The sequence below is a fragment of the Rhineura floridana genome, chromosome 8 (assembly GCF_030035675.1).
Source record: "Rhineura floridana isolate rRhiFlo1 chromosome 8, rRhiFlo1.hap2, whole genome shotgun sequence".
In the NCBI taxonomy this organism is placed as follows: Eukaryota; Metazoa; Chordata; class Lepidosauria; order Squamata; family Rhineuridae; genus Rhineura; species Rhineura floridana.
Genome location: NC_084487.1, coordinates 100,469,829 through 100,493,366, shown reverse-complemented (window position 1 = coordinate 100,493,366; position 23,538 = coordinate 100,469,829). Strand labels below are relative to the sequence as shown.

General features: G+C 40.3%; 1 protein-coding gene across 3 annotated transcripts in view; it reads right to left on the bottom strand.

The window, feature by feature from the left end:
- Positions 1-3,890: 3,890 nt before the first annotated feature.
- The window catches only part of BRD1 (bromodomain containing 1), a 61,026-nt gene continuing 41,378 nt past the window's right edge, over positions 3,891-23,538 (bottom strand). The window contains exons 9-13 of one of the 3 annotated variants that reach the window (XM_061640249.1): positions 17,074-17,209; positions 16,554-16,681; positions 13,011-13,120; positions 6,904-7,058; positions 3,891-5,651 (exon numbers count right to left, since the gene is read on the bottom strand). In XM_061640249.1, coding sequence (XP_061496233.1) covers positions 5,468-5,651; positions 6,904-7,058; positions 13,011-13,120; positions 16,554-16,681; positions 17,074-17,209 — 713 coding nt within the window. In that variant the 3' untranslated portion in view covers positions 3,891-5,467. Of the gene's footprint in view, positions 5,652-6,903; positions 7,059-13,010; positions 13,121-16,553; positions 16,682-17,073; positions 17,210-20,944; positions 21,152-23,538 lie in introns of those variants that run through there. The other 2 variants (XM_061640247.1, XM_061640250.1) reach the window with 2 other exon arrangements.

The window sequence follows — 23,538 nt, the reverse complement described above, 5'->3', positions numbered from 1 at the left end:
GGACCAATCCACCCTGACCAAAAGATGGGACCACTCACCCCGCCCCAGATCCCCAAGAGCAGACGGGTGCAACCAGCGCCACTTTTTTGGGGGGGAAATGCTTTGTGTCTGGTGCAGGGCATATTTGTGGGACAGTGTGCCGTCCTGGGATCAATGGTAGATTTCTCCTCCCATCCATGCTTGCTCTCATGGGATCACAAGTGATCTTGGGTGATTTTGCAAGAGCCTGAGCAGGGCAGACCTTAGGCCTAGGCCTACCTGGCACCAGACTCTTCCTTTGCACACTAGCTTTGAAGGGAGGACATTGCTGGAATGGACTGTCAAAGGGCCATGTAAGAGGTCAGTATTGGTTAGGGGGGCTCTCCGGCAGCTGCTCTGTGGCCTCCTCCCTCAAGAGGCTGACATGGGATGTTGTCACTCACACCCCACACCACTCCCCGATAGCCTTCCATCTCTCTGGGCCACCGTACCCTTTTATGGTGTTAGTTAAACTACACATCCCAAGTGTGCCAATTTGTAAAAGTATGGTACTTCATCTCTTAGGTTTTTAAAAACTCATTGATGCTTGTAAGTAGTGGCTTTGTACATAGTTTATGCTATGGAGCTAGTTTACATAAAACAATATTCGAAGATTAGCTTCTGTGATTTCATTTAAGCAATGAGCACAGGCAGGAAACCTCTTCAGATGCAAATGCCCATTCCAAGGGCTACTTGGTTGGTCACATGCCTGATGACTCTCCCTAGAACATTCCAGGGAGTAGGTGGAGGCAAGAAAATATAGCAGGAGTAGAACTTTGGTTAGGGTGATTGAGCTAGGGACATAAGGACTCTCCTATGAATAGGTAAGAGGAAATGCTTCAAGTAACAGGGGACTCCATGACCCAAAGATGTCTGAAATTTGGCAGGATGTCCTAAAAAATCCAGGATGCCATTGCCAGCTGAAGACACCCAAGCACCAAAGATCTTTGAACAATAAAATAATATTCTCAGTAACCAGGAAAAAATAGGCTATCCTTTATAAGACTTATGGATATGCATTAGAATAGGGAGATGAACATTTAAAATCCATATTCTCTTTGATCATGAGCGTATTTTCTTTGTATTGGTGATAGTTGCGTGCATTTAGTATTCTTCATGTTGTTGTGGTTTTCTGCTATTTAGTCATGTTGAAAGACCATGCTGCTGAAGGTTGAGGCAAAGTCAGGGAGGAAAAAAGGCTGCAATTGTATCAGCCTAGAGCAGTGCTAGGGAATCCTTGGCCCTCCAAATCTTGCTGGACACTGACTCCATTAGTCACATGGGATAGGGCTCATGGGAGTTCAAGAACCATCTGGAGGGCCAAAGGCTCCCGAGCCCAGGGGGACCTATGAGAACTGGAGCTTTTGGACCACAGCTGAGTAGCATTTTTCCAGGGGAAATATGCCAAGAATACTAGAGTCCATGTCTCATAGGGAACAAGCTAAAGCAGCAGCATTTAGCTGTAATGGCTCTCCCCTGTTTGCTAGTTCATGAAAGTGCATAGAACACTATGCTTTGTAAGTGGGGCGGGGAAGGGAGGGGACGGGAAGTTTAAGGGAAATCCAACTTAAGATCTGGCAGTCTGAAATTTTTAACCTGTCTGGATTTTTCTGTCACTAATGTGTGTATGCACACACTATTTTACCACAGAAGACAAATTCAATGCAAATTTAGATGTGCTCTGGTGATAAATTTCAAAGTTAAATGGAGATGGGTACAATCCTACAGGATTTTCAATCCCCAGCTGTTTTCTTGTGGCCAGGACCTCATCCTTCTATATTCCCATCCTCTTTCCCCACTAACAGGCAGGACAATACTACTGGGGGTCACCCGTTAATTCTTTTAGGGCAAAATATTCATCTACAGCTATGTTTCGTCAGTAAATGTGGATGTTTTACTTTAGTTAATGGCGTATTTTTTTTCCTATCAGGGCTGGATCTGCACAGTAAAAGGCAGTTCTCACTTTGGATTGGACAAATGCGCTCATGCTAACAAGGAAAGTTTTCTGCAAGAAAATAAGCCTGTTATAATTCTCCTTAGGCATCTGGGTATTTGCACTAAATGAACACCTAATCCATCAGTGTGAAGTACTAAAACCCCTTAAAGACCATTATGCTGTCATTTGATTAATACTGTGGCCTAAAACAGTGGAAGTACAAAAACAGTTGGGGAAAATAAGAGAGTGTTATTACTTTTTAACATGATGAAATGGGATTAAGCAGTGTGTCATTTTTTTTACAGCCTGTTTAGGGCTCTTTCTCTGGAGAAATGCACACATGCTGTATATAGGAAAAGACTTAACTTGGTTGCTAAGACAAAGGGAAGGATCCAAAGTAGTTCTGCATGCTCAAGGGGACATTGGCTTTACATTTCTTAAAACAGCAGCTTTCCCATCAGTTTCCTGAAATTCCATCTGTTACTTTTGATACTTTGGCTTAGCTATTAAGAGCTGGGCTACTCATTGTACTTATCGTGGTGAAAGCAGCCTAAATTGCTGGCACTTCTCTAAGTAAGGAGAGCTGAAGGGGTATGAAGCACTTGCTCACTCACCCATTTCATTTCCTTGCAATTCCAGAAAAAACAAGAACAGTCACACAGGTGAGAAAGTACCGCACTGCACTTTCTCCTATGTATAACTGATCTTCCCTGCTAGGTCAAGGAGATTGACACTTATCTTTGTGACCAAGCTTTTGTTACTTAACCCAAATTCTATCACCTCCAAAACATTCCAGAAATTGTCAAATACTCTAATTTCAGAGGAAATCCTGCAAATAGCAACAGATGTTTCATACAAGATCTATGATAATCCCTCATTACATTTATATCCCACCTTTCATCCAAAGAACTCAAGGTGGCATATGCATGGTTCTCCCCACTTTACACTTACAATAACTGTGTGAGGTAGGATAGGCTGAGAAACTGCAACTGTGACTGGCCCAAGGTCACCCAGTGAACTGTGTGGCTGAGCAGGGAACTGAACCCAGGTCCTAGTCCGACACTCTAGCCCAGCCTTTCCCAACCAGTGTGCCTCCAGATGTTGTTGGACCACAATTCCCATCTTTCCTAACCATTGGCAATGCTGCTGAGGCTGATGGGAGTTGTGGTCCAACAACATCTGGAGGCACACTGGTTGGGAAAGGCTGCTCTAGCCTAATGCATAATGTAGCAATAACAATAAATGCAACTATGGATGTTGTGGTACATTTTCAATGTAGCTCTCTTTTGGCTATGTGACTTGTCCTATGCATAGTGGCATTTAGCATGACTAGTGAAAAATTAAGCATATAAAAGCACAGGAGCTACTTTTTTCTAATCAGCTCCAAATGCACATTAATCAGAAAGCCCCCGTAAATATTAATTAATTACTGCACCTTTTCTCCAGCTATGTCTCAATATTTATATCAGAGTTTACATTTGATATTTTCCATCCCTCACATTTAAGTCACTGCACCTACCTCACCATTTTCTTTGGGTGGTCAGACATCACACTGGTCTCCTTCAATGGACTTGCAAAGAGTTCTGGAAACTGCACTTGTATGAGTATCATTATCCAAACACACACATTATACTGTCCAGATACTACAAAGTGTTCCTTAGAAATCATGCATTTTGCTGCATAAGAACGAATTCTATATGTAAATATAGTATGTAAATACAATCATTAGGGGGCTCAAAATGTAGTCTCTTGTAAAAGTTTGAACAGAATGCTTTGTACAGGGTTTGGAGTAGCGCATTATGAGAACTAGCGCTTGTAGAAATAGGTCAGGCAATTCTGGGCCTTATGTAGAAATTCTAAGGGCCAAATGTATGACAAAAATATCACTTGAGAAAGGAATTTTATTTCAAGCTTCTAAGGGGGTATTACAAACCATAGAGAATAAAAACATTAGAAACTATTTCAAAATTGGTTGTAGCTTTAAAATAAAAATTCAAGCAGGTTTTACAATGAAGAATGCTATTCAATGAAACTGTTTAAAAAGATTTTAAAAGTACAGGCTTTGCCATATTTGCTAACCCATTATAAAAAAAGCTGGGCATAAATATTTCGTGCATTCATATGCATTATTTGGTGTTGCATATTATATATCTTGGTACAGTATTTAAGTTATCACTGAAGAGTCCAACGCAGTGCACTTATAAATAATGTAGTCATTATAAATCACATTGAAAACATACTTGCCATTTTCATTATTACAAATTCAGTATTCCAGTGAACATAGAAATAAAGTAGCTACAACAATCAATAGTTTTATTTTTTTTTAATATAAAAGTTATTACTGGAAACCCACCCTATCATTTCCTTCCCTAAATGTAATGCTTTAATTCTTCGAAATAAAAATAAAGTACTAATTCTATATACATCACATGTACCATACAAAAATGTATCCAAAGTTTCTATTGCTACCAAAGTGTTCTAAAATTAAAAGTTACATAAATCCCCTCATTGAAAGAAAGATTACAAGTTACAAAAAAAGTCAAATTACACACAACCCATCAATTTATTTTGTACAACCATTTCCAAGACCGCTTTTTCTCCCAAAGCAAATTGCCTTATGTGCCTATATAAAAATGTTATATCAATATACTTTCTCATTTATTTCTCTTTATAAAGCAAATTAATACATTTTCTATAATAAATATAACACAGGGAGGCACATAAAATCCGGGGAGATAGGTGAGATATGGTTTGCAAGAAATAATATACTCACAGGCTTTAAGCCAGTTGTGTGTAAAACACAAAAGAATTTCTAAAGTGATATTTTGGGCAACAATGGAGTGTTTTTGGTGATTTTTCAAGTGATGTACATAGCATAATTTTTACTTCTGTGTCTTTCTCACAAAGTACCCTCCAAAATAATGTAATTTCTTCTTTTAAAATACATGTTTGTTGTTGTAAATTTATATCTTAACTATGTGGTACTTTGTGCAAAAATTGATTTATGTGAAATCAAACATTCTGAGGTCTTGTTAAAAAGCTACAGATCACATAAAGTTACATAAGCAGCACCATATCATAATATATGATTTAGCCAAACCTATCTGATGTTATTTCAAGATTGACTTAGCACCTGAAGCTGGAAAGTGGTGCGTAAGTTATTTTTTTTAATGTGGAAAGAAATGGAAATGACAATCTATCCCTTTCCCAGCCAAATAAAAGAAATAAAAAGTACATCTAAAACCAGAATAAGTTAAGAGTTGAATATACATATATGTACACTTTATGAACAATATGAACAAGGTATTTTAGTGGAAAAATCCTCCAAAGAGCAACACAATGATAAAAAAAAAATTAAATCAATATGGCAATGGTGATTCAGAGGACCTGCTGCAGAACTCTGCCACTGGATCAATGATTACGAAGTTGTATCTTCAATACATTCTTGTAGACAAAGAGGTTAATTTGTAGATCTCTATACAAGGTGTTTTTTGTTCCTTGGTTACACCTATGTCAGTCAATATCACTGAAGTCACTGACTGGTTCTCCATGGACTCTACTGAGATGGTTCATAGCACGATCAAAAGCGACTCTTACAGCTTTACGAATACTTGAGTTCCGACCTTCCATCATTTTTAACTTGTCTATTGTTTCGTCAATCCCAAGTGGAATCATTTTGGATTTTGGAAGCCACTGCCTGTATGAGCATAAAACAAAATCTTATAGTTACAAAACAGTTTTAGGAAATACAAAATAACCTTTCTCTCATGCAATATTTTTTATTTATTAAAAATCTACTCCTCCTTTCCATTTAAAGCAATGCTCATGGCAGCTTACAAGAGACTATTAGAATAAACATCTATTAAAAATCACAATAAAAATGTTATAATAAAACAGTATCAATACCTACAGGTTAATCAGAAAACTAAAAAGGGAGAAATTCACACAATATCATTCACCCAAAATGATGAATACTAAACCTGATCAAAGACTACATCTGATATTACACCTGACTTCACAGAAGCCTAGTTCAGAATGACTGGGCTGCTTTATTTCTTCTCCATTCCTGCTGCTGCTGCTGCTGCACTGCTGTAAACTAAACCGTAGTTTGGCTAAGTGTTACATCTGAACCTGGACTTGTGGTTATCTCCCCCAGACAAGCCACAAGTGGTAAACAAAAGAACAGAGCTTGGCTACAGCTCGTGGTTTATTGCAGCGACTCAAAACACATAGTGTTAACTCACAGCAATGTGGCAGCAGGACCAGAGGAGCAAAACAGCTGCAATTTTTGCTTCATGCACTGGCATGCTTGTTTGCCCACACTGAACCATGGCTTGATTTAGCAGTATGTGCAAACAAGACTTGTGACTGGTCATCAAAATAAACCATAGTTCATCATGATAGCAATATTCCTATGCAAACCTTGTGCTTGCATATGTCCCCCTATTCTCCTCTGGTGCTGTCAATTTCTTTTTGATTAACTGCATCATATCATCTCATCTGATTCTGAAAAACTGTAATTACTCCTAACTATGGTTTGTTCAAACACCTTTAAACCATGAGTTATGAAGTCGGCCTGTTTCAAATAAAAATATAAGTTAAGATTAAGCTTCCGATGTTCATTCAGCTGCACTGGAAGAAGGGAAATGGGGGGGGGGGGAAATGAGCCCAAGGCTAGCTCAAGCATAATCCTTCCACAATAAACCATGGTTTATCATGATGTCTAAATACAGCTACTACAGGAGGAATCATGTTTTTTCAGAAGCTGGAGCTTTTATGCTTCCTTAAATTATCTGGATCATGCAAGTACCATTTTGTTCTACTCCTGCAAAGCTCCAATTCTGAAACAAATAAGGAGCTGTAAAACCCAATTCATCACATTCTCAATTGTCCTTTCAGCTAAAATATATAGGACTTTTTCATTTGAAGGAGAGAAAAAAGTTACATACCAACTCCTTTTATTGTCAAAAAATAAAACCAAGAAAAGCTTCTCATCCGATTTGGTCTGCATTTGTTCTCCAATTTTCAACACATCAAGGGGTGGCACTGGTATTGTAACACCATTGTGATGACCAGCAACACGAGGCATTTTGGGGTCAATTATCTATAAAATAGAAGGGCAAGTACTGCAATTTAGTCTTAAATATTTTTTATTATACAGCGACAACAGTGGCTGTATACTGTAGTCAGCATGAATTTTACACATTCCGCAAGGTTAAATTGAAAATAACCCCCATGACATTCTGATACTTCCCATAAGCTTATTTCAAAACAAAACCTAACAAAGCTTACAGTCCTGAACTCAGAAACGCTTGCTTAACAACCCTCTAAATTTATATGGCAATATACAAAGTCAGAGAGAATAGAGTTCAAAGTGTAAAAAGAGAAAAACCTTTTTTCTGTCAGAGTTCTCATAATTTGTTGAAATTAATTAAAAACAGCAATGTTCACACAGTACCTGTAATCCTATTACTGACCTTGCCCCATACTCTGACCTTCATCTTCTGCAGTTTAAAAGTTTAAAAAATGCCTGGCTGATTTTTAATTAATTTAAGAAATTTAACACTGAAGTCTATTATAATGCCGGGCATACTCATTAAGAACCAACTGTCAGTGTTCTAAAAGCCAGACTGAGTTTGGCTTGGCTAATCAGGTGGCCACACTTATGCCAGACCTTTATTTCACTTTAGACAGTCATGGCTTCCCCTAAAGAATGCTGAAAAGTGTAGTTTGTGAAGGGTGCTGAGAGTTGTTAGGAGACTCCTATTCTCCTGACAGAGCTCCAGTGGCAAGACTGGTTTAACAGTCAGCCCCTCTTCTGGGGATTGTACTCTGCAGAATAGTCAGTGCCACTATTCCACAATTATTTTTGGAGTTTTTTCAGTGTAAATTTTGCAAAGTGTTGCTGTACTTCACATATTCACAAATAGAACAGAAAATGATTTCCTATAGAAAACTTCACTAAAATTGCAAAGTAAACCAGACATATTTAATGTGACCATCTGAACTATATCAACTGTCTTAATAATGTTGCTTCCTCCCTGCTAAAGCAAGATCAGTACAGCACATGTCTTCTTTCTATTATTTGGGCTGATTGCAGGTGTTGCCATCACTCACCATATGCCCAGAGGAACGTTACCAAATTCTTCCAAGCTGCGCAGGAGGTGGATTGGACTGTGAAAGACCAACCCAAATTGTGTTTGCATTTTGACCAATTTGTAGGGCAGTACAATATCTCAGAGAGGAGGTCAGGTCTCCTGCTCCCCTGGTGCATTCACTATAGCTGCCCAATTTCCCTGCTTTTTAAAGATTGATAGAAATATCTGTTGGCTATAGGTACATTCTTAAACCACAAGGTTTTTTGCCCATTAGTGAATATATTATGTAAATTCTAGTGAAAATGTAAACCCAATGCAAACAGATCCAGTTTAGACATAAGCTAAGTAACACAGAAACCATTATCTTAGTAACATACTATCTTCCCATACTGCTCCCACATGGTCAGGTCAGACTGCTACAGCAAGGACAGCCAACTTGTAGTCCTCCAGAGGCTCCTGTATTTCAATTCTTATCAGTTCCAGCTAGAATAACCAATGATCAGGGATGATACAAGTTGGAGTCCAACAGTGCCTGGAAGGCCACAGGTGAGTCAGCCCTATATTAAGGTAACATCTTTTACAATCTCAATTTATTCTAAGTAGGTTCAGAAAACTAGGCTTGTTTTTTGTTTTAAAATGTACCGGAGGCTTGAAATCTGCACTGCCTATGTGATGGGACATCCATGGAACCCTACTATTTGGCAGAAAACTCCTATGGCTAGCACACTTGCTTAAGTAAGAATCATCCAATATAAATATATTTTAAAAAACTAGTTAGTGGTATGCTTCCAAAATGGGGTCAACATGACACATAGAGACAGCTACCATTTGCCATTTATGAACTCAAATGCATTCCATAATAAATCTAGCAACTGAAATAAAAATTGACATTTGCTTCTAGTCACCTCTAATGTAAATCAGAAATTATTTTTTATTATTATTTATTTATTTAATTTGTATCCTGTCCTTCCTCACAGTAGGAGCCCAGGGAGGCAAACAAAGCACTAAAACACTTTAAAATCATAAAAACAGATCTTAAAATACATTAAAACAAAACAGCATTAAAAACATTTTAAAAAACTTTAAAAAAGGGTTAAAAACATTATTAAAAACATTATTAAAACATATTAAACAATTCTGACACAGATGCAGACTGGGATAGGTCTTAACTTAAAAGGCTTGTTGAAAGAGGAAAGTCTTCAAAAGGCGCTGAAAAGATAGCAGAGATGGCACCTGCCTAATATTTAAGGGGAGGGAATTCCACAGGGTAGGTGCCACCACACTAAAGGTCTGTTTCCTATCTTGTGCAGAACGAACCTCTTGATAAGATGGTATCTGCAGGAGGCCCTCACCTGCCGAGTGCAGTGATCGACTGGGTATATAAGGGATAAGACGGTCTTTCAGGTATCCTGGTCCCGAGCTGTATAGGGCTTTGTACACCAAGACTAGAACCTTGAACTTGGCCCGGTAGCAAATGGGCAGCCAGTGCAATTCTTTCAGCAGCGGGGTGACATGTTGCCGATACCCTGCTCCAATGAGCAGTCTTGCCGCTCCATTTTGCACCAGCTGCAGCTTCCGGACCAACCTCAAGGGCAGCCCCACATAAGCGCATTACAGTAATCCAGCCTAGAGGTTAACAGTGCATGGACAACAGTGGTCAGGTTATCCTGGTCCAGAAATGGCCGCAACTGTCTTACCAGCCAAAGCTGGAAAAAGGCACTCCTAGCCACGGAGGTCACATGGGCCTCTAGCGACAAAGATGGATCCAGGAGCACCCCCAGACTATGGACCTGCTCTTTCAGAGGGAGTACGACCCCATCCAAAGCAGGCAACTGATGAATTATGCGAACTCAGGAATCACCAACCCACAGCACCTACGTCTTGCTAGGATTCAGACTCAGTTTATTGGCCCTCATCCAACCCACCACCGAGTCCAGGCACAGCCTCTCCCGATTCAGATGTTACAGAGAAATAGAGCTGGGTATCATCAGCATACTGCTGACACCTCTCCCCAAAGCTCCTGATGACTGCTCCCAAGGGCTTCATATAGATGTTAAACAGCATGGGGGACAAGATGGTACCCTGTGGCACCCCACAGAACAGCTGCCAGGGGGCAGAAAGACAGTCACCCAATGCTATTCTCTGAGAACAACCCTGGAGATAGGATCAGAACCACTGTAAAACAGTGCCTCCAATACCCATCTCACCAAGTTGGTCCAGAAGGATACCATGGTCAATGGAATCAAAAGCCGCTGAGAGATCAAGTAAGAATAACAGGGTCAGACTCCCCCTGTCCTTCTCCCGATAAAGGTCATCCTTCAGGGCGACCAAGGCCAATTCAGTCCCATAACCAGGCCTGAACCCAGACTGGGATGGGTCAAGATAATCTGTTTCATCCAAGAGTACTTGCAGCTGCTGCGCCGCAACCCTCTCAAATCACCTTCCCTAAAAAGGGGGTATTTGCAACCGGTCGGTAGTTGTCACAAACCAATGGGTCCAGGGTGGGCTTTTTCAGGAGTGATCGAATCATCGCCTCTTTCAAGGTGGCTGGAACCACTCCCTCTCGTAATGATGCGTTCACCACACCTTGGATCCACTCGGTCAGACCCCCTTGGCAAGCTTTAATAAGCCAAGAAGGGCAAGAGTCAAGAGGACACGTTGCTGGTCGCATCATTGCAAGCACCTTGTCCACGTCATCAGGCTGCATCAACTGAAACCGTTCTCAAGAAGTTGCAGCAGACGTTGCACTGGACACCTCATTGGGGACTACACTAGATGTGGATGGGGCATCAAGACTGCTACGGAGGTGAGCAACTTTACCCTCAAAGTGCCTTGCAAACAATTTACAGTGGGCCTCTGAAAGGTCTAAGACTCCATTTCCTGGAGTTGATGTCAACAGACCCCTGACAATACAGAAAAGCTCCACCAGATGACTACTTGAGGATGCGATGGAGGCAGAGAAGTGGGCCTTCTTTGCCGCCACACAGTAGGCACGGTTATGATGTTTTACCCGTGCCCGATCAGCCTCACAGCACGTCTTTCGCCACTTGCGCTCTATCATCGTCCAGCCTGTTTCATTGCCCTTAGCTCACTGGTGTACCAAGTTGCAAGCTGGGCTACACAGTGCCGGAGAGGGTGCTCGGGGGCAACTGTGTTGAGAGCCTGACGCGCCTCGGTATTCCACAGTGTGACAAGGGCTTCAACAGGGTCACCTGCTTTATCTACTGGGAACTCCCCCAGGGCATTCAGGAATCTACTGGATTCCATTAGGCTGCGGGGGCAGACCATCTTAATCTGTCCACCACCGCTGCAGGGAAGGATCGGAGCCATAAGTCTGAACTTCACCAGGAAGTGATCTGACCATGACAATGGGGTGACATCCACCACCACCCCCATCTCCAGACCATCCCTTCCTCCATCTGGAGCAAAAACCAAGTCGAGGGTATGCCCTGCCATATGTGTCGGGCCAGTGAAAACTTGAGACAACCCCATGGTCGTCATGGAGGCCATGAAGTCCAGAGCTGGAACACTAGGGGCAGCCTCAGCATGGACACTGAAATCACCCAGCACTATTGTTCTGGGCTCCTCCAATGCCACAGCCGAGATGACCTCCACCAGCTTGGTCAGAGAAGCTGCCGGGCAGCAGGGTGGACGATACACCAGCAGCAACCATAGTTTATTGTCTCCTCAGCCCGACACCAGGTGCAGGCCCTCACAGCCAGCTCCAAGACCGAGTGGTTTCCTGGTCACAGAGATGGAAGTTCTGTAGACCACAGCAACTCCTCCCCCCCCCCCCGGTCTCTGCAGCCTGTGCTGGTGCTGCAGTGAGTATCCAGGTGGGCAAAGCTGGGTCAGATCAACCCCTCCAAGCTCACCCACCCAGGTCTCGGTAATACACACCAAATCAGCACCTTCATCCACAATCAAGTCATGGATGGGAGTGGTCTTATTATGTACTGATCTGGCGTTAAACAACAACACACATAGGCCAGTGGGCACAGCAAATGAGCAACGAGGAACCAATCCATGAGAGGAATGGCAGCAAGGAACAAGGCGCAGATAGCCGTGCCTTCACCTTCTCAGGTAATTCACTACCTCCCCATGGCTATATTTCCCTCTGCCCGTAATAATTGAAATTGGGGTTGCATCACCCATGTTCCTCCATACCAAGACTCCTCCTAAACACCTAATATGGGCCCAACATGAGCCCACCAACAAAGCCTGCCGATGAGAATTATCCCAGAAGGCCTCTGCAAGGATTGGGAACAGTCATACCCATTCAAACTTTTCACACAGGGCCCATCTACTCCCCCTCCTTTCTCACGCCCAGGGAAGGCCAGCCTTCTGCCAGTTACAGACTCTCACTCTGAAGGCATCTGGCGACTTTCTCCTCTCATTCAATTCACTGCACACGCTCCCACCCTGTGCAGGAACTACACATGCACCACACGCCCTCCCCACCACCAATCTCGTCTAGACTGGTTTAACAGAAAACAAATTTAAAAAACAAAAAAAGTAATAGAAGTAATAGAAGGGGGAAGCGCCCTCGCGACTCCCTACGGGGCTCCCCAAGGGGCAATGGTCTTTGGTGTCGCCCCGTTGGTGGCGACCCCGCCGGCGGCAAACCCGCCCCCTAGGGGCAGCTGTGCTTTTATGCCTCCTGGCCTAGCCAGCAGCTGTTGCAAGGGGCAGCGAGATTAACTGCAGCCTCTCTCTGGAGCAAGGGCCAGGCAGGAGGTCCCAGTCCTTGCAGCACTTACCAGGGACTTCAGCTATCTGGACAGACAGCAGCCCAAAGGAGCTAGTAGCAGGCATCCAGATGCCAGATACTCACTCCCAGGGTAGGTCTTCCTCAGTCCCCTTGTGCTGCAGCTGTTTTTAAGAAGTAACGTTCACTCTGCAAAAAAATTAGGTTAATTTTAATCATCATGGCTTTTGCTAATTGGTTACTAACTCACCAGTGCTGGATAGGAAGGATACCCACTGCATTTGGCCCACACAACTTTTAAAGGCTCAAGGACAGAATTAGAAGCATCAGTTGAAATCCACATGCTGCTGTGTCCAACTTCTAAAAAGAAGTAAAACATTTTGTTTGAAAGTAATTCAGTTGTGGCTATATGCTCAAGTTGATGCAAATAATACCTAGGTGGAATGGTTGCCACTGAAAAAGCAAACTATGTGGGTGTCCTTTAAGTAGGGTATCAGTATGAAGCTGCTCCTATATTGTTTGGGCAATTTTAATCAGTAGTTTCCTTCGTTGTCTTACCTGCCTGTCTTTGGCATGGTTAAAATCAGCCCAAACCTGGTTTCGAAACACAGCATGAAATGCAGAAAAGCTGCCATATTGCCAATATATTGTTTGAAGTGGCTCAATATACTATTATGCATTGTTCATCGGCTGACCAGAAGAACTGGGGAAACAAGAGTAACAGATTGGCCTGTTTTACCAATTAATATCATACCTGCAAGGGCCACAGACATGCGAGTTCAGCAAATTAGTTGGCTCTGGCCCTTTGAGACTGTGGGTGGTGATTTCCACAAATTAAACTCGTGTTTCTCTGTTTTCCTTTTCTTCAGTTGATTTAATCACATCAATTATAGGACCACAGTTATGGTCTCATGTTAAGGGTGAGTTGACTGAATCACATTCCAGAACTATAAAGAAAATTCTTTTTTTGGGTGGGGGAGTGTAGCTTCTATGGATTGATTTGGAACTTGACAGTATAGGAGAGGTAGGTTTGAGGTCCATGCTGAATCTCAGGTATAAAGGATAAGAAATGGCTTATTTTGAACAAGTTAAATGCTTGACGAGTGACTCTAGCACTCATACAAGTACTGTTTTTTTCCTCTCCCATAGACTTGGCTGAATATTTATGTAAGGCATTTATACACATCCTTTAGCCAAAAAGAATCTCAGAGAGTCTTACAAAGGTAAGTACCAAGACTGTCCCTACCCTCCAACTCTTTAAAAAAAAAAAGACACAGAAAGAAAAATGGGAGAAAAGTAGACATTTTAGAAAGATTCCTGTTTGTACTGCACCTGTGCGAAACCTTTGTTGTGATAGGTCAAGAGGAATGTCTAACACGTCCCATTACAGCAGTGTAAGATGTATGTAGTTTTTAATAAAAAGATATTTTGGGGGGGCCATAGGGAATAAGAACATGCATTCATGCATGTGTTCAGCACAAGCCACTGTTGCCCAACATCAGTCTGAAAGGCTGCCCAAGTTAGAATCAGAGAAGTTCAGATGAGGCTCTCTTCCTGGTCCACCTCATAAAGTAAGCCCAATCACATCAATTACAGGGCAACTGAAAGACCAAGACAGTGTGAGTGAAATTTAGCCAAATTATACCCTGCCTCTGAGACTCTACATGCCGATTTTACACAAACATAACAAATGTTATGTCTTATGTTTTAATTTTATAAAGAATAGAGTTTATAAAGAAAGCCAGTATGGTGTAGTGATTAAAGTAAAGTTTATAATGTTAGAATGCAAGAACACACCTCTGCTTTCCACCATTATAACTAGAAATGGGGGCAGGAGGGATCTATCATATCACTTTAATAGACTTCTTGAATGTTCTAGTTCCATACATGCTCTTCAGGAGGCAGCATCTCAGGCAGGTCCAGCAAATGTGAAGGGTTTACAAACTGAAATAGGTGGACCAAGAGGCTCAAGGCTACCAGACAAACTGAAATAGTCAAGGATACTGATATTAAGTTTGTGCTCAGAAGCTTCTACAGTGTTGAAAATTAAATTCATGAAGAACCATGCAGATTTTGTATAAGCAGCCATTTTGTGAAGAACCCCTACCTTTCATATACTATAACAATAAATATAAACAGAATTTTAACATAAATAACCATTTTGTGACAGAGGACAAACCCTACCCTAGCATTCTCTCTCTGTGTCAGATCCTCTTCCTACCCTTTTAAATAGTTCCTTCTAATTCTATCATTCTATGTGGCTGGTATTAGTTGCCAGTTGGGTACTTATAACATACAATGGTAACTTCAATTGTATGTTAGCTTCAGCTGCATACACTCCACATGCCCATCCCTTTGACACTGACAGTCATTCAGCTCCAAGGGGGTGGTGAAGCCTGAGCTAACCATAGCACAGGTTGCCATACCATATTGTCTAAATCACAGGTGGGGAGCCTCAGGCCTGGGGGCTAATCTTGGCCCACCAAGCTTCCACATTTGGCTCACAAGGCTGTTTTGGGCAAGCCGCACCCATCCACCCTACATACAGGTAAAAGGAGGGCTTGGCCAAAGCCCCCTTGCACAGGTTCCAAAGTGCCTAGCAATCACCTGGTTGTCGGGAGCCTTTAAAGCACTGAGAAAGCAGGGCTGCCCTCTCCCCCCCCACACACACATTGGTTGATGGGAAGGGAGGCTGATTCTGCTTGGTACTGGTGCGTGTGCATGTTTCCTGAAGGAAACACCTTCAAGCACCCAAACCTGCTGTTCGGTGCACTTTCAAAGCAGGCAGCAGGGCACTGGTAAAAGCCGATTTTTCACCTTCATCTCAGCAGTTGTTTCACTTCAAAGGGGTTTGCAATTATATAGCTGCTGAAATGAAAAGGAAAATAATTTACTTTAGCAGTACCTTGCTGCCGGCAATGTGATTTGAAGTCCCAACTTTGGGACTTCAAGGACAAAAACCTCTGACATTGTTTGTGATGTCATGCGATTGGCAGGTAAGCAGCCTCACCCGCCTGTCAAATTTGGCCCATGAGGCATATGCTGATAAGAATCTGGCCCATGGAGCCAAAAAGGTTCCCCATTCCTGATCTAAATAGTGTGCCTGTGAAGGGCATGGCCCTTATCAGCTGGAATTTCCTGCCATTTTGGAGCTGAGTGAACATGGAAAGCCCTTAACACAGCATGTAAACGGAAAGGTTTTTTGTTAATTCAATTTATTTGTTTTGTGACACCAGTGCATCACACAATATACTGAATATGGAAAATATATTCATAGGATACTTGGTACTCATAGGGCTTACAATTTTAGATGGACAAAAGAAGCAGTAAGACCATGAACAAGAGACAACAGCTGAGGAAAACCAGATGAGGTGAGGGTAGACTGGTTCAGGAAATGCAGTGCTAATAAGGCCTTGACATGTAGATTTGTGAAAGGAAAATGGTTTGATAATGGTAAAGGCAGATTTATAGAAACAAGGAACAGCATACAAGACATGGAAAGGAGCGAAAGAATGTAATGGTTATTCAAAGTAGGTCAGCTGTGATGATGGAATGGGTAGAAGGTTTGTATTTGCTATGATAAGCCTTGAGATGTCAGAGGAAACAAAAGACTGATCAGAAGGAGAGACATCAGGGGAAATTGGAAAGCAATGATATAATCAAGAGGAATAAACAAAAAGGCAGGGCCTCACATTCATGTGGGTAAAGAAACACACATCCTGAAAAGACATCACTCATTTCTAGAGAGCAAGCAGATGTTTTTATAAATACATAGGACAAATCTATCAGTTACCAGCTGCAATTCTTGCTGCTTTTGCGTAGTTTCCATTTTCAATGCACGATATCAACTCACTTCGGTCTTCTAATGTGTGTCTTCGTATAAGTGCTGGTTTGCCTTTTCCACATTTTGGCAGGCTAAAACTAGAAATATTTGAAGTGTTACTAGAAAACACCAAAATAAGAATTCTCTTTGCTTGCAGAAACACACAAATCATTCTACTTCTTTACAAAGTCTAACAAACATGGCCCTTCAGATGCCAGAATTACCTTAACCTAGTAATTAATATTACTGTTGGGGTGTCCACTTCTGCAATCCAGGGAGAAAGCAATTTTTACTAATCCCCCCTGCAGCCCCTCATGCCACATCCATCGCTTTTCCAAATGTTCTCCAACCCTCCAGATTTTCAAGAGGCACAGGAGTAAGAGGAACTGGCAAGTGCCCCATGAGCAGTGTTCCATTCATGAGAAGTCTGATCCAAACCATTATATTTTCATCATATTTTAACTCTAGACTAACACCACCACATTTTTACCTTGAATTACACAACAGGCTGTTACTTGAGGATATACTAGATTCAGATGCACAACGGCGACGAGGTTCAACTTTTCTCCCTGGAGTATCATTTAACTCTGACTCTTTACTGCCATCTCCAAAACCATTTGAAAGACCTAGCAGGTTAATAGAGAAAGATGCACATAATTTGGAAGTGGATTATATTTGCATACATGTTTCAATATATACTTATGCACATGTTTTAGTGCTTCTGTTAATACAGCTGTAACATGTGTAAGAGAAGAGATAAACTGTTAAAATAATTAAGAGAAACATGCAAAATGTGAAGAAAAAAGGAAGTCAATTCAGTGGGGTTGATATTTGTTACAAGACATATCAAACTAAAATGCTCCTAAAATAATGCATACAAAACCAAATCTAATGACAAATACAAAAGACGGAACTAAAATCTCACATTTCTGCTTTACAAATTTATCTAAAATCGAAAGTATGTAAGTTAATACAGTATTTAAGCCATATGAGTTACAAGAGACAGAACGCATTCTATTCGTCAACTGGTCAGAAGAAAATGGAAAATTGCTGTTCTCCACTCCTCAACACCAATAGGATCAGGCTCAGTCATCCGATAGGCAAGAGTGCTTACTTCCATTGGAGCTCTAGAAAATTCCTACGCTGTCTTGCCCATGCTGCCCCATATGGAGTTTGGGATTCAGAACAGATGTACAGAAGCCAAACACAACACAACTCTAAATGTCCATAACCTGAAGAGTTTGTCAACTTTAAAACTTTAAATTTATCTTGTTTCAAAATCAGGGATAGTAGTGTCTAATATAGTAAATAAAAAATGGAAAGACACGTAAAGCATGCTTATGTGTAAAGGACATGTGTAAAGTTTCCAGTATTTCTTTCTTTTCTTTTTTTAAATGAAGCCTGCTGTGGGTAATAAGAAATAACATTTCTTGAAACTGGTAGCACATGATAAAGCAGTTGATCCGAGAAGATATAAACTTGTGGCAATAAAACCAAGAGACGACCAACTGCAACACAGAATACAGGCAAATCCAAAAACATTACAATTTCCTTGTACCAACGTATACTCTGGTGGAAAGACGCACATTCACATAAAATGGGGAAACAATTATAGAATTTTCTATCCCCTATCTTTCATTAGTTATCCTGCTTCCTGGCCATAAATTGTGTGTAGGCTAGCATACCGATGATGGGGGAGGGGGGTATTAGCACACATTGTCTTACATCAGAATATACTGGGTGCAGGGAAATCAAAATGAGAAGCAGTAATCCACAATTTGTGCCATGTCACATCTGAAGATCTCCTGAAGGTTTCACATTCAATAATTCCGTTCTGAATTGTGTATTTGCCCATTCTATGAGGTGGTACATAGGCAAAGATTATTCTGTTACTTGAAACAGTAAATATGCACAAATCTTAGTGAAAAACTACTGGTCGAAATAGCAATTACAGGGCTGAAGGATCATGCAAATAAGATCTCAATCTTCAAAGTTGAATAACTTGAGTTGTGTGTTGGGGGTACACACAGGGGATGTTGGGGGGGCGGTTTGAAGGCACCAGCATCATATTTCTAGGAGCCCAAAATACAAGATGTCTGGAATTGGCCACCAATGCAATATGGTGTGTTGAACTGTTTGGTTAGCTGCAAAGTAGAATATTGAGAAAAACTAGAGATGAACAATTTAAAACATTTGCACACACACTTCTATATGGGCTGCTCAAGTGCATAATTTTAAAACCATATTCAACTGAGGTCCAATTCCTTACATCCTCACAGTATTCCACAACTTAAGTTCTGTTGAATTGAAGAAATAAATGCAAAACATGCAGGGCTGATTCAGACGTAACACTAAAACATAATCTAACCAACTGCAGAAAGTCTTGCAGGTGTGAGGCCAAGTTGAAAAGCTTTTACTTCCATGTTAGATTAGTTTCAGCTTGCCATGTCATCCACACCAAGGAATGGTTAGTAGAAACAAGTCAACTTCAGCACACAGTTTACGAAGCTGGCTTGTTTCAACTAACCATAGTAAGACTAAACACAGTTTGGGATTCAGAAAATAAGCTAAACTGCAGTTAATAATAATAATAATAAAAGAATCATCATCATCATCATCATCATCTTCTCACAGCCATACTGGGGTGGGCGAGCACACCAAGGCTTATTCGTGTAACGCTAAACCATAGTTTAGCATTATATCCAACAAAGCCATAGAATACCCAAAAATGCAAACAATTATTTAGTAAGAATAGGTACTGCTAGGAACAGGTATGTTTTCATATACCATTTGGGCTGGCCTACATGTTAACCATGTTAACACAAATGATTTACCAAAAACAGAGTGATGAGAGGAAAGCACTTAGGAGCTGCCAATATCTCAAGCAATTTTAAATATCCCAGAGACTGCTCCATTGGAGCAAAAGCAAAACTGTTGTATCAGAGCTCAACCACTTTTATATTTGAGATGCTCTGTCAGATCCATACTGAAATCTGTTGGATATAATTAGTACAGTAATCCATTTTAAAGGCTTGTTAACTTCCCATTATCTATGTTAGAGGTTTTCATTAAGTTGTCCATTAAATTTCCCTAAGAACACAACATTGTTAGCTACAGCTATTTTGAATCACATTCAAAAAGAAAAACCAAGTTAGCCTGTTCCAACAAAAGTGTAGCATCCTTGATGCTAACTGCCAATGAAAGCTCTTAATAGTCCATTTCAGATCTATTTCACTTCTGATGAAACAGGCTCTTGTCTACATAAGCTCATGCCATAGTAAGCTTAGTTAAGGGACATGAGGACACTCTCTAAGTTATAAAGGACTCCTTGCCTACTACTGATGAAGGTGTCCTATATAACAACAGGTACTCAAACTGAAAGGCAAACCTTCCTTGCAGAACAATATTATTTTTAATAGGTGTGGTGTATGTATACACATGTATGAATTACTGCTTGAGTGTAAGTTGAAGCAGTTATGCAACTGTAACAGCAGAAGTTACAGTTATTGCAATATACTCCACACCTTGCTGTAACTCAGCTAACCATTTCATGGAAGCACAGATACACACAGCAGTAGAGAAATTGTATTTCAGTATTTTGAAGCAAGGGAGGTAAATGAAATTATACTTAATCTGTAAATATGGAGGGAGTAAGTAAACTTTAAAATGTATTGAAAAACGAACAGGTCAATGTCCACCACATAAGAATTCTTGACTGGTCTCTGAAAAATGTTAACATAATAGACATCAAGCAATCATGAAAGAATCTAAGATAAAGAGGCTGTTTGGGGTGGGGAGAGAGAGAAATAAGACAATTTGAGAAACATTACTACAAGTGTGAAAAGTAAACATAAGATATTGCATGAAGAATTTGAAATCCCTTTGGTTTAAGAAGTAAAGAAAATCCTTCTCTAATTCCCTCTGCACACTGGATTAGGCTCACTTATCTAGACAATAACTGGCTGGCAAATATTTTCAATAATCAAACAGATGGAAGCACTATACAGATACCTTTTGCCACTTAGTACCTGTGTAAAATCATGTTTATGTTTAATTATTATAGATGCTCATATTTTATAAAATAAAATAAAGGTGTAGAGAAATGTAGTTACCATCTTTAGTGTATGCATTATGGAGTGTAAATCCTGGCCAAGGGAAGATTAGATTGGCTTGCAGAGGAATGGAGATGGAAAGGAACATTCTTAACCAATCAACCCACAAGGAGCACGTTTGAGGAAAGACTTCTGGGGATTGGTAAAACTGCAACCAATTTATGTCACATAGATTGCAACATACGATTTCATAACTTACGGAGATGGGGAAATATACTGAATGAAGAGCATAGGTTCATATATATCAAAGACTTCCTCCAACAGGGTTCAAGATATTGATTTTGTTTTAAGGATGGCTGGTGTCTCCAACATGATCCAAAATAATTACTTGAAATGTAATTGTCTTTCTGCGTTCCAAAATGATCATTACATTGAATTCCAGTCCGTGTTCAGGATAATAGAAAATAATTAGGATCCAAATAGATAAATACTCAGCATATTAGTTAATATGAGAACCTGGAAGACAGTGAAAAAGCCATTTAGTCTCACTGAAAGGAAAAAGAGCTTTAAGTAAATAAGCCCTCCTCCCAGCAGTATCCAGAGCAAGATTAGGGGGGGGGGGAACTATGCAAATTATCCATGTATTCTACTGACATATTTAATGTAAAATTTGGAAGTGAAAGACTGAAATGGTCTTCACTTTGAATAAACTGCTCATTACTGAAAGCAGTAGCAGCAGAGAGCTTGGGGGCATTTTTAATAAGAGATACCAAGAATGTGGACTGCTTTTTTCCAGAAATTTCTTCCAATGAAAGAAGATGACAGATTAATTTATCCACCTATACCTACATATAGAGCATGAGAAATTCTGAAGAGGCTTCAACAATGCAGAAAGACAATAGCAAAGGAAGCCCAAGGAAACATTTCACACATGTGAATTTACATGTATTACGAGCTAGCAGAAGCATATGCTGAGGGTGACAAGATGCTACTGAATTGGTTTTTAGTATACTGATTAAAAGAAGAAGTCATAGTTGTAGGTTTAGGGTTAACTGACTACAAAATTGTTTATTTATTCCAAATTTTATTTTCACCATGTACAATGGCTACGTAGTTCAAAGAGAGCAGGAAAACTACAGAAAGAGTTACTGATGCAAAACTTATTGAGAATCTATGTCTTGCCTACAAATCAACAGAGCCTCTAAATACAGGAAAATTTAATGCATTGTTTATAAGCAATGTACTCTGCAGTTAATTGCTGGATTCTAAGGTTTTTTATACAGCATTTCAGTTATTGCCAATTGCTCCATGAGCAAGAAGAACAAACTATTTCAGAAGTAAACTCTGCATATTTTTTCTGAAATACTCTCACCATTTTTCCTTAAGAAGTACACTAGACACAAAATCACAGAAAACTTGCTTTTCCACATTGTAGATATATCCAAAAATGGCCCTAATATTTTCAGTAAAATACTGGAAACTTAACCATTTTCAACACTTTTGACAAAAACAGGATTAATATTTTCCAGTATAGTTGACACACTATTAATTTTTTCTGCCAATTTTACACTTGTATTAGCTACACATTAAGCTTGAATTCTGAAAAACAGAATCATGAAAACACAAGAGCCATTTCCTGCTAACATATATCAAGAGATTATATGAACACTGAGCATCCAGAAAGAGAGCCTTATCTCAGCTTTTTTTTAAAAAAAGCCAGCAGCAACAAGTCATTAACATCCACGATACATACGTAAAGACTCCTTTAAGATTATTTGAAATAATGCTGACATTTTGAAAATCTTTACATTATATGAATCAGACGAAATAGCAATCTTTGAAAGTCTTCTACTCAAAACAGTCTACAAAAAGACTATGAGAAAGTGCTTTGAAGACTACAATTAAAGCCACAGAATAAATATTTAGCCACTTAACTAACACTGGCCAAATATTTTATGGGTTTATGGAGCTTCTAGTTGGCTTAAAGAGAAGTTATATACAAAGGGCTTTGAACAGAAACACACACAAATTTAAAAAAGCTTTGCAGCATATATTTTTCTTCTCGATCCAGTGCCATTGATACAACCAATACCATCAGAGAAATCTAACTTCTGAGTAGTCATAGCTCACTCTTCTTTCTAGATTTTGCAGGCATTTCAAATAGACAATATAAAACATTTTCCAGAAATAGGTATTACTGTTAATCTCACCCTGGTGCTGGTACAATACTAGTAGAATACCAGGGTCCTATCCATTTTTTAACATTTCAGTTTCGTACATTTACAGAAAAATTGGGAGTCCTGAAAACCAATGCCTCTTTTCCCCACTCCCAACTGTAGTGGTACATTTGCTCTTTACATTTGTAGCACATGGACACAGGGGGAGGAAATGAGAGAAGAGGACCAGCACTATAAGTAACTCTGCTTTCATGTGCAGAAATTACTTTTCCAATTTTTCAGTGGATACAATTGCAACTTCTCAGGAGAACATGAACTTTTACTAGAGGAGGCTGGACAGGAAAGAGGAAGGAAGGAAAAAACACACAATTCCAATGATAGAAGGGCACAAGATTCCCCCAAAGTATTCATCAGATGTTATCCCTTTGCCCAAGTTCCAGACAACTGACTACAGGTACCCACAAAGCCATTCACCAGTGGCAAGAGTCTCTAGTCCTCTGGGGAGTAGGATGCAGGTACCTACCCTAAAAGTGTAATTTTCCCTGCAGCTTTTAAACAGGAAAGAAACAGCAGGAGTTACTTCTAAGCAATGGGTAACACTTGCATTATGTCTTACCCCCTCCATACCCCAACACAAATGCCTACCTCCCAGGTCATCTGGTGAATACCACACAATGCAAAAGAGGAGATTGGTGGCATTCACATATGATGGCTGGCTAGTAAGCC